Genomic DNA, 12,010 nt, shown 5'->3' on the forward strand with positions numbered 1-12,010 from the left:
ACATAGTGTTTCCATTCTACAGTTGCATAAGCCATGAAGACATTCAATTTGTCTTGGTGTTTTGCCTGCATGTATGTCCATGTGATGGTGTCAGATCCCCTGGAACTGGAGTTCCAGGCAACTGTGAGCTACTGTGTGGGTGCTGGGAATTGAACTCAGGACCTCTGGAAGAGCAGCCAGTGCTCTTAACCACTGAGCCATCTCTCCAGCTCCCTTGACCCATCTCTTAATCATACGGATTGTGTCATAACTATGCCCCCATGTCCCTTACTGTCCCTTTTGACATTGGAATCTCACCTTTTGGCATAGAATCTGTTGCATTAGAAAGCAGAATCTTTTGACAACACAGTGACAGATAGCTACCAACCAGCCAGGTATGGTGAGCCACTCAAGAAGTAGAGGCAAGAGGACCACAACATCAAGGCTAGCCTGAGACAATGTGAGTTTTAGGCCAGCCTGAGCTAATAGCAAAACACCTGTGCCGCACCCCCCCCCAAAATAAATCAAAGGGAAATTGATCTCACAAACAGTTGCCACACATCTAATCGACTGTCTTCCCATCAAGTACCCTGCACATTCATAGATCTTAAGGCAAGGAGGAAAAAAAAAAAAAAAGGTCCAGGTTGCCATGACCTCCTTTTTCCACTTTCCTCCATAATCGTGGGTGTGGCTATTAAATCTATCAGATAAGCTTTCCTGGCTTTTCATCCCAACCTAAATTTAGTATGATTCCAAGGAAAATGCCTGGTGCCTTACAAGTAACCCAGGAAAAAAAAAAAAGCTAGTTCTCCAGTGTTGATGTAAAATTAAACTTTTGGCTTCCGATGCAGAAACTCTTGGGCTCTCCAAGTTTTGTAGAGTTAAGAGAAACAGATGGAATGTCATGGGAACGCAGGCAAGGGAGGCTGGAGCTCTCCCCACTCTGCTCTCTCACCCTGGAATGCCTGCCTTGCACTCTTCTCTCAATGTTGCCTGGACCTGCCAGAAGAGCCAGCACCAGAGTGCAGGCTGCTGGAAGGAGAGGCCAGGATGTCCGACTATCTGCAGGCTGGGGTTTTCTCTTCCCTGGTGCCTGCAGGGTCCCCAGAGACAGGGAGCTTGCACTAATCCTTGAGGGAAAACAGTCTTTCAAGATTAGCAAGGGCACTGGAGAGCCTAGGTAGGGGCAGAGGAGCTAGAGGAAGCAGAATTATTTTGGCTGCATTTTTATTTTTATTTTTGTCCTTGTCTGATTAAATCTCAGTGACACTGGGGCTTTGCCTTGCTGAAAGAACACAGCCCTGTATGTAGGCCTGTGAACAGAGGGGCTGGGGCAGGAGCTGGAGCTGGCATGGCTGCGGGGATATTGGGCTCTGAGAATGCACCATGCAGCTGGGACCTTGCTTGCCGAGTATTAAGGACATGCCGTGAAGGAAACCTGCATCTTCTGCAGCTGATATTAAAGCCTTGGTGCATTCCCAGGGCTGTCTACCAGGTAGGACTACAGCTCACCTTTCTTTGCTTTGCTATGTGAGGTGGTAGGGGGAGAGAGTGGTGGCAGAAGGCCATGGACAGTCAACATGTATCTTTGAGATGGGGGAGCATCTTGTAGTCAATTAGGATCTGGGTAACCTTAATGGGTACCTCTCGGAGGTGCCTGGACCCATGTGAGGTGCTTTAAGTTCAGTGTGCAAAGTGATGCTATGAAGGAGGTACATGTCGCCAGTTTAAAGATGGGTTTGTTTGTTTGTTTTAAAGATGTAAGTTGCTTTAAATCATCTATCCAGCAAATGGCAGAAACCAGTGATGTAAACCGTGATGTCTCTGGCTGCAGAGACTCAGAAACTGCTTTGTGTACGTTCCAGATCTCCAAGAAAGTTCTGATGTTCTGAGTGTGTGCACACAAGTTAGGTGTGGTGATAAGCTTGGGTAAGGAAGGGACTTGATGTGGCTGTGAGTGGCAGAAGACATGGAGGCAGAAGCATCAAGCAGGAACATTGAGTCTTTCCTCAGTTCCTCTTTTTGTTGGCTAACGCAGGAGTCTCTGGAGTCAGACACTTGGACACAGGCCTCATCCAAACCTGAGAGAAAGAAAACACTTTGTTTTGGGGGTTGGGTTCAGTGTATTTTATCTTGTGGATGGGACATGTTTGTGTGAACGCCCTTGTGTACGGTAGAAGCATGTGAGTGTGGAGGCCAGACGACCGCCTTGGGTATCTTTCTCAGGAGTTTATCTACCTACCTTTTGAAAGAGGTTCTCTCACTGGCCTGAGGCTCACAGATTCAGCTGGACTCTGTGGCCAGGGAGCCCCAGGTCTCACAGGAGCCTAGCAAGCATGCTGTCACTGAGCAATACCCCTAGCCCACAGAGGACACTTTCCACAGGAGGCTGATACTTCACCGTCAGTTGTCTGGAAACACAGAACACTTCCAAAAGGGAGACAAGAGTATCTGTTCCCTTCAGTCACCAACAGTCCAGATTGGTGGCATTCATCCACATTCCCACTTGCCAGGGAGGTGTCAGTCCTGAGATCTCCAGCCCACCCTGAAAGGGACCAACCTGCTAGAGCCTGGGATGGGGTGGGGTGGGGTGGTGGGGTGGGTGGGTGAGTGGGTGGGGGAGTGGGGATGAGTGGAGGGTGGGTGGTAGAGAGAGAGACAAGAACAAGCAAAGGAGAGTGATTCCTCTGGCTGCCTCTTCAAAGGGCAGTCACTGGCTTCTCTTTGGCTGCCAGTTTTTTGGTTTTTTTTTTTTTTTTTTTTTTTTTTTAAACCCAGTTTATTTCATTAAGTCAACTTGAGCAGGCTTGGCCCTCTTTCCTTGTTCGCTGGCTCACCACACTGTTTGGCACCAGGCAGACACAGCTGGATTTGTATTTTCTAGGTGTGACTTGGCGGTGTACAATCCCCTAACGAACCGCGATGTTTAAACAGCTCCAGGCTTTGTGCTCCTCTCCCTTAGGCAGTGTCTGAGGGAGCTTGCACTGAGGGACAGTCCTAGGCAGCCAGGCCCCGGGTGCTGGGTGGCTTTCATATGTACACCCTTTCCCTGCCCTGCTTCCTTCTCTGTTTTATAAGTAGACTCAGTTTCCAGAGATGAGCTTCCTCTGGGAGTCTTGTCCCTGAGGGAAGCATACTCACAGCGTTACTAGAAAGAGCAGCTATGTCCCTAATAAATCATGTATAAAATAAACTAGAGGGGAATCCCTCCCCCGCCCCAAAAAATGAACAGCTACCAAGAAAACACCCCAATATTTTCAATGACAAGTGATGAATCTGAAAGAGTTCTGGGGTCGGGGGAGGGGGTGGGGGTGGGGCGACTATGAAGACAAAACTTGTTGGATGACTCAAGATAAAGGAATATGGCCAGCTTACCCTTGAAGCTTTTCTGAAATGTTACTTTCCAGTCCAATGTCTCCCCTCCCCCATCCTGGAATTTGGAGTGGTTACTTGGTCTAGATAATTCTGTCTTTGCAGACATTGCTATGATTACAAATGAGCTTAGGGACCGGATCCTGGCCTTTATGCCGCCCTCCTCTCCCCTCCCCCCCTGGCCCTCCAGCCCCCCCCACCCCTCCCCCACCCCCCACCCCCCATCTTCTATCACCTTTCTGTCTTCTCTTTTGTCTTATCAGGTCATATAATATTAAACTTCAAAGGGCTGTGGAGATAGCTCGCTTGGTAAAGTGTTTGTCACATGAGTCTAAGGACCTGAGTTCAATTTTGAGACCTGACCCGACCTGCCCCCCAAACACATAAAGAGCCTTAGTGGGTTAGCACTATAATCTCTGAGCTGGGGAAGCAGAGACAGCAGATCCCTGGGTCTCACAGGCCAGCAGATCTAGTCTACCCAGGGAGTTCCAGGTCCTCTTAGGAGCCTCTGCCTCAAAAACTAAGGTGGGTGGCTCCTGAGGAACAACCTACTATTGACCTCTGGCCTACACATGTACGCATACAGCCATTCACATTTATACAGTGTGTATGAACATTCACATACACAAGCACACAAACACAATTAAAAATAAAAATAAAGGGGCTAAAGAGATAGCTCAGTGGGTAAGAGCACTATCTGTTCTTCCAGAGGTCCTGAGTTCAGTTCCCAGCAACCACATGGTGGCTCACAACCATCTACAATGAGATCTGATGCCCTCTTCTGATGTGCAGGTGTACATGCAGAGATAGAGCATTCATACACATAAAAATAAATATTTTTTTAAAAGTAAAATTCAAATTCAAATTCAAGAGAGCAGGGTAACCAAGCCCCTCCCTCCCAAGAGGCTTTTTCAGGATTTCAATTAACAGCTGAAGTATTGAAGAGAATATTGATTTCTTAGTCACCAGGCCCAGGAAAACATTCCTGTGCAACCACAGTTCAATCCAGTCCAGTACAATACAGCTGACGTTTGCTGAGTAGTAGCAGTCATGTACCTGGGCCTGTGAGCCACTGGGACTCGAGGGCTAGCTTTTTTATTTGTCCCCGGCCCCTCCATAGCCAGGATGCGCTGGTTGGCTCAAGGGCGGCAGCTGCTTCTCATCTACACAACCTTGTTTTCAGCCTAAAGGTAATTCCCATGAGTAGGTCCAGAGAGCAGTTGCTAGGAGGAAGGTCAGGATGGCAAGTCTAAACTAGTTCCCCAGCCCCAGGCTAGGATAACGGGGCCTAGTTAGCACACTCCACACCAACTGAGGGGGTTGGAAGAAGGAAGGAAAGCCAAAAGTTTAAAACATGCTCTGGACCGCGGGTGGTCCAAGTGCCTTCCAGACAAGACTGATCAAGTGCTGGCAACTCCTACCTGCCCCGAGACCTTCATGTCCACTGTCTAGTAGAGTTGGCTGAACAAAACACTGAGAGTACTGTAATAATCATCTTCAATAGCTCAAAGTCCCACGGGGAATTGTCAAGAACTATTTTTAACTATTGATGGATTAGATATTTTTGGTACCACTCTCATTGTGGAGTATGTAAAGAACTAAGACTATAAGTGACAGCTGAACAATAAAGGTTGTGTGCTAGTGTGTAGCTCATCACTAGAGCTCATGTACACATACACACACAGACACACACACAGATAGACACACACACACACACATACACACACATACATACACACAGACACACACAGATACACACACATAGATAGAGACACACACATACACACACACATACACACATACATACACACACAGATACACACACAGACACACACACACACACACATGGAAACACACAGACACACACACAGATACACACACATAGATAGAGACACACACATACACACACACACATACACACATACATACACACACAGATACACACACAGACACACACACACACACATGCAAACACACAGACACACACACATAGATAGAGACACACACACACACACACACATACACACACACACATACACACAGCTCTTAGCAGTGAGGATTAGCTCAATCACTCAAATGGATCCCATGGCTTGGCACTGGCTGCCTTTATTGTCACAAAAATGAATGTGAGAACCTGTGGCCACACCCAGGAGGAGGGCACACCTGGTCTGCTCTTTGCCATAGCAATGCCTGACTCTAAAAGGGGCTCCCTCACCTATAAATGTCAGTCTTGATCCTCAAAACTGGGATTATGTCACAGCACCAAAGACCAGATACTTCATCTCGCCAGTATCTCTTACACAGCCCTTCACCACATCACCCTCAAGCACAGGTTAGTTACAGGGACTGAAATGTCCAAATCTGAGAGTGGGACCTTTAGAAGGGAAATTATTAAGAATTATAACCACTTAAATGTGAACAGGAAATCCAAAGTCATAAGTATAAGAAGGCTCACAAACATTGTTCATGTCACAAAAATCTAGAAAAAAAATGTAAATTTATCAATTAACTGCTGTATACATCCCTTTATACAGTGTCCTTTTATAAAAGATTTGTTTGCTTTTATTTTATGTGTCTGAGTATTCTGATGCCTGCATGCAGTATGCACCCCTAAAGACCAGGAGAGGGTGCCCAGTCTCCTGGAACTGCAGTTACAGATGGCTGTGAAGTGCCCTGCCACGCTAGTGGTGCTGAGAACTGAACCCAGGCCCTCTGCAAGAGCAGCCAGTGCGCTTTTTTTTTCCATATTTTTTTATTTTATTAATTTATTCATATTACATCTCGATTGTTAGCCCTTCCCCTGTTTCCTCCCATTCTTCCCTCCCTCCCATTTCTCCCCTTCTCCCCTCCCCTATGTCTGTGACTGAGGGAGACCTCCTCCCCCTATATATGCTCTCAGAATATCAAGTCTCTTCTTGGTAACTAGCTATCCTGCCTCTGAGTGCCACCAGGTCTCCCCATCCGGGGGAAATGGTCAGAAAAGGAGCACCAGAGTTTGTGTGAGAGTCAGATCTCACTCTCCACTCAACAGTGGAGAATATCATGTTCGTCGGCTAGGTCTTGGTAGGGGTTCGAAGCTTACTGCCTATATTCTCCTTGGCTGGTGCCTTAGTTTGAGGAGGACCCCAGGATCCAGATCTGCCTGTCATAAAGTTCTTCTTGTAGGTTTCCAGGACCCTGTGGGTCCTACTATTTCCTCTTCCATGCTACTCTCACCTAAAGTCTCACTAGGATGTCTTCTCCTCTGACCCACTTTCTTGGTAAGTAAAGATTTTCATGGTTCGTATCCCTTGGACTAGTGTTTTGATATAAGTGAGTATATACCGTTTGTCTCTTTTTGCTTCTGGGTGAACTTACTCATTATGATAATTTCTAGATCAATCCATTTGTCCACAAATTTTGGGAATTCCTCGTTTTTAATAGCTGAGTAGTATTCCATCGTGTAAATATACCACAGTTTCTTAGTCCATTCTTCTACTGAGGGACACTTAGGCTGTTTCCATGTTCTGGCTATTATGTATAGAGCAGCTATGAACATGGTTGAGCATATGTCCCTGTTATGTGGTAGGGCATTTTCTGGGTATATTCCAAGAAGTGGGATCAGCCAGTGCTCTTAAGCCCTGAGTTCTCACTCCATCCCCTACACTTTCAGGCCCATATATTTTCGCTGTCTGCTCTTTGATCTCTTTTCATAAGACCATGATTTGGTAATGTATTCTATGGAGAAAAGAGAAAGATAAGTCAGTCCTTCCTTCAGCAAGACAGATCAAAATTTGTCCTTTCATCCCTGTGTGCACATTTTGAAATTATTACAGAATTTGAGACTATCCCTCTGTCAAGTTTCCCTTATAAGGAGTCTAGGGAAGAATATGCTTGATGTTTAGAACCAAGCATTCAATGTGTGCATCCTCTGGACACAGGCATTATGGGAAAATCCAAATAGACTCTAGTGCCTTGAATAAAAAAAAAAATTCAATGATGCTTTATAATTGCAGGTGTTGTCTGTTACAGACGTTTCTGGTGAGAGAAATTGGGCTGGGAGTTGTGAACTCTGAACCATCTGCAATTTTACAAGCCTGGTGATGGAAAATTTTCTCCACAGACTGGCCTCTGGCTTTTGGCATTTTAAACATTATTTCCTCTTCTGCTAGTCACAGCCAGGGCCATAGATTGGCAAGACCTCTAGCCTTTCGTGGGCACATGGGCATGGCGGAGACTCAGTCCTGGGACCCGGCACTGGTGATAGCTGCCATTCCTCTGATGACACTGTTCCCAGTGTCTTAGGTGCCTGTGAACCTCAGACATTCAGCCTTCTTACGCCACGCCAGATGTGTGCTCACTCAGCTTCCTCATTGCATTCCAAAAATACCCATGAACATTCCAGAGCTGCTTGATCCGGGGAAGACATCTCAGAGGCGGGGGGGGGGGGGGGGGGGGGGGGGGGGGTCAATGTGGAAAAGGAAATTAGTCATAACCAATGGCAATTAAAATATTTCACTCTTGCCCTGACTTCCTTTTGTGATGGACTATAGTAAGCTGAAATAAACCCTTTCTTTCCATATATATATATATATATATTTTTTTTTTTTATTTCACTCTTGAAATAATGACTCTATGAGTTCAGAGATACCAAGTAATAAGAATCTGTAAAATTTAAGCTTCCAAGTGAATCTCCTTCTGCCCTCTCTCCCCCCCTCCCCTCTCTCTCTCTCTCACCCACTCTTCCTTTTAGTTCAAATTGTAAGAAAAATAAAATAAATGAGATAGACAATCTGGATTATTGGCTCATCATAAATTGCTTCTGGCCTCAAAGACACAGAACACATATGTCCGGCATATGTAGGTCTGTCTTAGATTACTAGGGATTGTTTTTTAGTTAGATGCCATTGGCTTAGGGTTATTTATTCCCCCTCCATTTGTAGAAACCATACTCTTTTTCATAAGAGTTCTAAATATTGATGCTTCCCTCCCCCCTAGTGCCTACTGAAAAAGCACCCAAGCAGCCACATCCTGGTGCTCTTGTCTCTCTGGTCTTAGGGCCAGGCATACTGCAGTCATGGGGCACATCTCCCAATATGGAAGTACGGTTTGAAGGCTCTTTGGTATGTGGAGGTTGTCCTTCAGAAGGAAATTTGGACCAGTAGCTGTAGTAATCACCCTGGTGTTAGAAATTTGGGCAAGTTCTCTGCCTTTTCTGTTTTTTAAATCCACACAGTTGTTTTTCTACCCAAGGCTAACACAGACTCTTTCTGAACCACATAGCCAGGCAGGCAATTGCCTATAATTCTTTTTTTTTTTTTTTTTTTTCCTAGACAGGGTCTCTCTGTGTAGCCTTGACTGTCCTGGACTCACTTTGTAGACCAGGCTGGCCTGGAACTCACAGAGCTCTACCTGCCTTTGCCTCCCAGAGTGCTGGGATTAAAGGCATGCACCACTGCGTCCGGCTGCCTATAATTCTTTAGTCCCAGGGAACATAAGAAAAACCAGCTAAGCCATGAAGGTGCCTTAGGCACCTAGGTTGGAGTTTGTCATCACAGAGATCAGCTTTGTGTTCTTGGAGCAGGAAACATGTTTGTCCCTAGAAACCTCAGTTAGTGAATCCAGCCCCATAGAGATCAGCTTTGTGTTCTTGGAGCAGGAAACATGTTTGTCCCTAGAAACCTCAGTTAGTGAATCCAGCCCCATCAACTGCTTGGTTAGTTCTGACGCCATCCTCTCTTTGAATGACAGGCGCTTTCTCTCCAGCGTAACCGGGTTTCAGTCTTCATATGTGTCTTCTGAAATAACTTAACACAGGCGATCTGGACCAAATGTTTCCACATGTGCAAAGTTGGGCTTTGATTCTCAATTTGCTAGTTTTGCTGTTTCCCTTTCATCGTTTCGTTATGGCGATGTCGGCTTTCAAAGGGCAATGTCTTTTGTATTATTTAGTGCCTACATTTGGCTTGGGCCAACCCTTCTCTCCGCTGATCTATAACATGTGCCATGCATAAAGGGAGTCAGGGGCCCAGAAGGCTTGCAGCAAGGAAAGGCTATCAGCAGGTTTATGCAATTTCTTGATCAAACTTGCACATCCATTTGCTGTACCTTTGCAGCCACTCCTTAAAACTATTGGAACCTGTCTAGTCACTGTGTTAGAACGTCACACACCCTTGTCTTATCTCTCAAAACAGTATTTTCTGATGTCCGTATGGATTCATGACTTTTTTTTTCAATAAGTACCTTCATTCTTGGATTTTAGGGTTGATCTTCCTTCATGTCAACTGGAAACACTGTACTAGCTTCCTTTTCACCTTGTGCATAAATGCATTTTTAAAAAAAATGTAACAGGGAAGTGGTTCCCTTTCTTCGAACGCACTTTTCTTTGTTCTCATGGGGAAATTACACTTCCTCTGGAGGTCTAGGATTAGCTTCCGGTTATGGTATCAGCTGCTCCTCGTTTGGCCAAGGGCTGTCCCGCCAACCATCACCAATCCACTGCCAATGCCTCTGAAACTGACTCTGAGGCTGAGCCTTGTTCAGCTTCTGCCCGCCTCTGCTCGGCCTTTTCCGGTGTGGAAGATGCCCAACAACTGCCCTGTTGATATTTGTCCCCGGGGCCTCCATCAGCCATACAAAGTCTATCCTTTATTTGGAGTTTTCTTTCAATTAAGTAGTTTGGAAGAAGATAGCTGGCAGCCAGGTAAAGTCAAGCATCCTACGTTCTATTTCTAGCTTCTACACGGAACCCAGGCGTGGCACATTCAGCTTTCGCTGCCTGGCTTCTCCATTCATCAGATGTACATGTGCTTGCGCATTCATTTAGCTGATTGTGCGTTAGCTCGTTCATATAACAATTAAGGGACAGCTGCCGTGGGCCTGGCATCCTGGTAGGTTCTGAAGATAGGGTGGTGGACAAATATGACTGCGTGTTCTTGCGGAGTTTACAGTGGAGATGGGACGATCTCCTAGTCACTTGCCAGTCTCATTTCCTAGAGCCGTGTAAAAGTAACACTGGAGGCCAGAGCTTTAAGGACAAAGACCCTGATAGCTGGAGGGAAGGGAACAATAAGGGAGTGGAGGTCTTCAAAGTAGGTGGGAATTAACTAGGCAGAAGAGGCCAGCAGACGAGAATAACACTGCGTGCCAGCCCCGAAGCTGCTGTGACAGGCGTGAAAACAAGCGCCCGAGCCTGCGGTGGTACATTGTGCCTTAATCATCAGTGCTCGTACTGAGTGTCCTCTTTGACACAGGCTGCTCTGTGAGACAGCGCACTAACCCACAGCTTTACCTCCAAGAAGCCAGCCGGCCAGTTTTGGAAGCCACCGTCCAGCCTCAGATGGAAATTTCCTTCATTCTTGAGGGTATGAGCTCATTGCTGTGGCAGATGGGCTTCCAGCGAGTGACTGTCAGTGCAATCTGATTGCTTTAATGTCATGTTAATTCCCTTTGAAACATAGGAACAGAATATGTAAGGTAGAAGAGGATTTTCCAGTGACAGCCACCGACAGATCGCGAAAAGGCATACAGTTTAGAATGGAGTAGCAACCGCAGCATAAGGAATAAATTACTAGTAATAGCTTTTTTACTATGCACAGTCAATCTCTATTATTTCATACATCAATTGGAGTAACTTTAAAAGAGAAAAACAACATAGGATATCATTGTGTATCCCTGGTTGGCATGGGCCTCAATATGTAGACCAGGCTGGCGTGGAGCTCACAGAGATCCACTTACCTCTGCCTCAAAAGTGCAAAATGGGCTAAAAATGTGCATCACCACACCCAAGTTAGAGTAACTTTACATCTGCAGCAGAGAATGTGGAATCACTGCTAATATAACAGAAACCTGTACTCTGGCTGCTAAGTTTCCCCAGGGCCCTTCAATATCCTCTTGTGACTCTGCCCTCTTCTGAGTCTCAGGTGTCTTCTTCATTCTGCCAGCAACGAAGGACAGAGAATGGGAGCACCCCAGGGAGAGATTTCAATGGGTCAGCCCCTCACAATGGACTCAGACCTTCTATGTACATCTTATTGGCCGGAACTCAGTGACATGGCCATACCCAGCTGACTGACAGACTGGGAAATGCAGGTAGGTGGCCTGCTAGACAGATCACCCCAGACAGACAGCTTAGACTGGGGCTAAGTGAAAAGGCATTCGAGGTGGTGAGTGAGGTATACACTAGTTGGCCTTCATCACTAGGAAGTATGTTCCAGGACCACAGTAGATGCTTCAAATCACAGGTACTACCAAACTCAGTATCTGCTATGTTTATCCTATATATACATACATAGATATACACACAGACATGCATATATACACACACATATACACACATACATATGTACATACATACATATACACGCACATACAGATGTACACACACATATATACACATATGCACATACATGTGTACATACATACACATACATGCATACATACATATAAACATACATGCATACCTGTGATAAGGTTTAATTTATAACTAGGCACAGTAAGGGATGAATAACAACACCCAATAAGAAAACACAACAACTCTAACAGAAGACTATAATAAGAGTTGCTTAAATGTATTTTATGCCATTCCCTAAATATCCCCAACCCCTTTCGGTCAGACATACTTTACAGCAACTTCCAGGCAGCGTCACTGCCCTTGCACATTTACACCACTGCTAAGTAA

The 12,010-nt window shown here is 45.7% G+C and overlaps 1 protein-coding gene across 1 annotated transcript in view; it reads left to right on the top strand.

Annotated features, from left to right (window-relative positions):
* The first annotated feature begins 924 nt into the window (after nucleotides 1-924).
* Nucleotides 925-12,010, top strand: part of Frmd4a (FERM domain containing 4A) — a 281,390-nt gene continuing 270,304 nt past the window's right edge. Inside the window, exon 1 of the mRNA XM_051151329.1 lies at nucleotides 925-1,474. Coding sequence (XP_051007286.1) covers nucleotides 1,331-1,474 — 144 coding nt within the window. The 5' untranslated portion in view covers nucleotides 925-1,330. The remainder of the gene's footprint in view (nucleotides 1,475-12,010) is intronic.

The sequence above is a fragment of the Acomys russatus genome, chromosome 9 (genome assembly GCF_903995435.1).
Source record: "Acomys russatus chromosome 9, mAcoRus1.1, whole genome shotgun sequence".
Classification (NCBI taxonomy): Eukaryota; Metazoa; Chordata; class Mammalia; order Rodentia; family Muridae; genus Acomys; species Acomys russatus.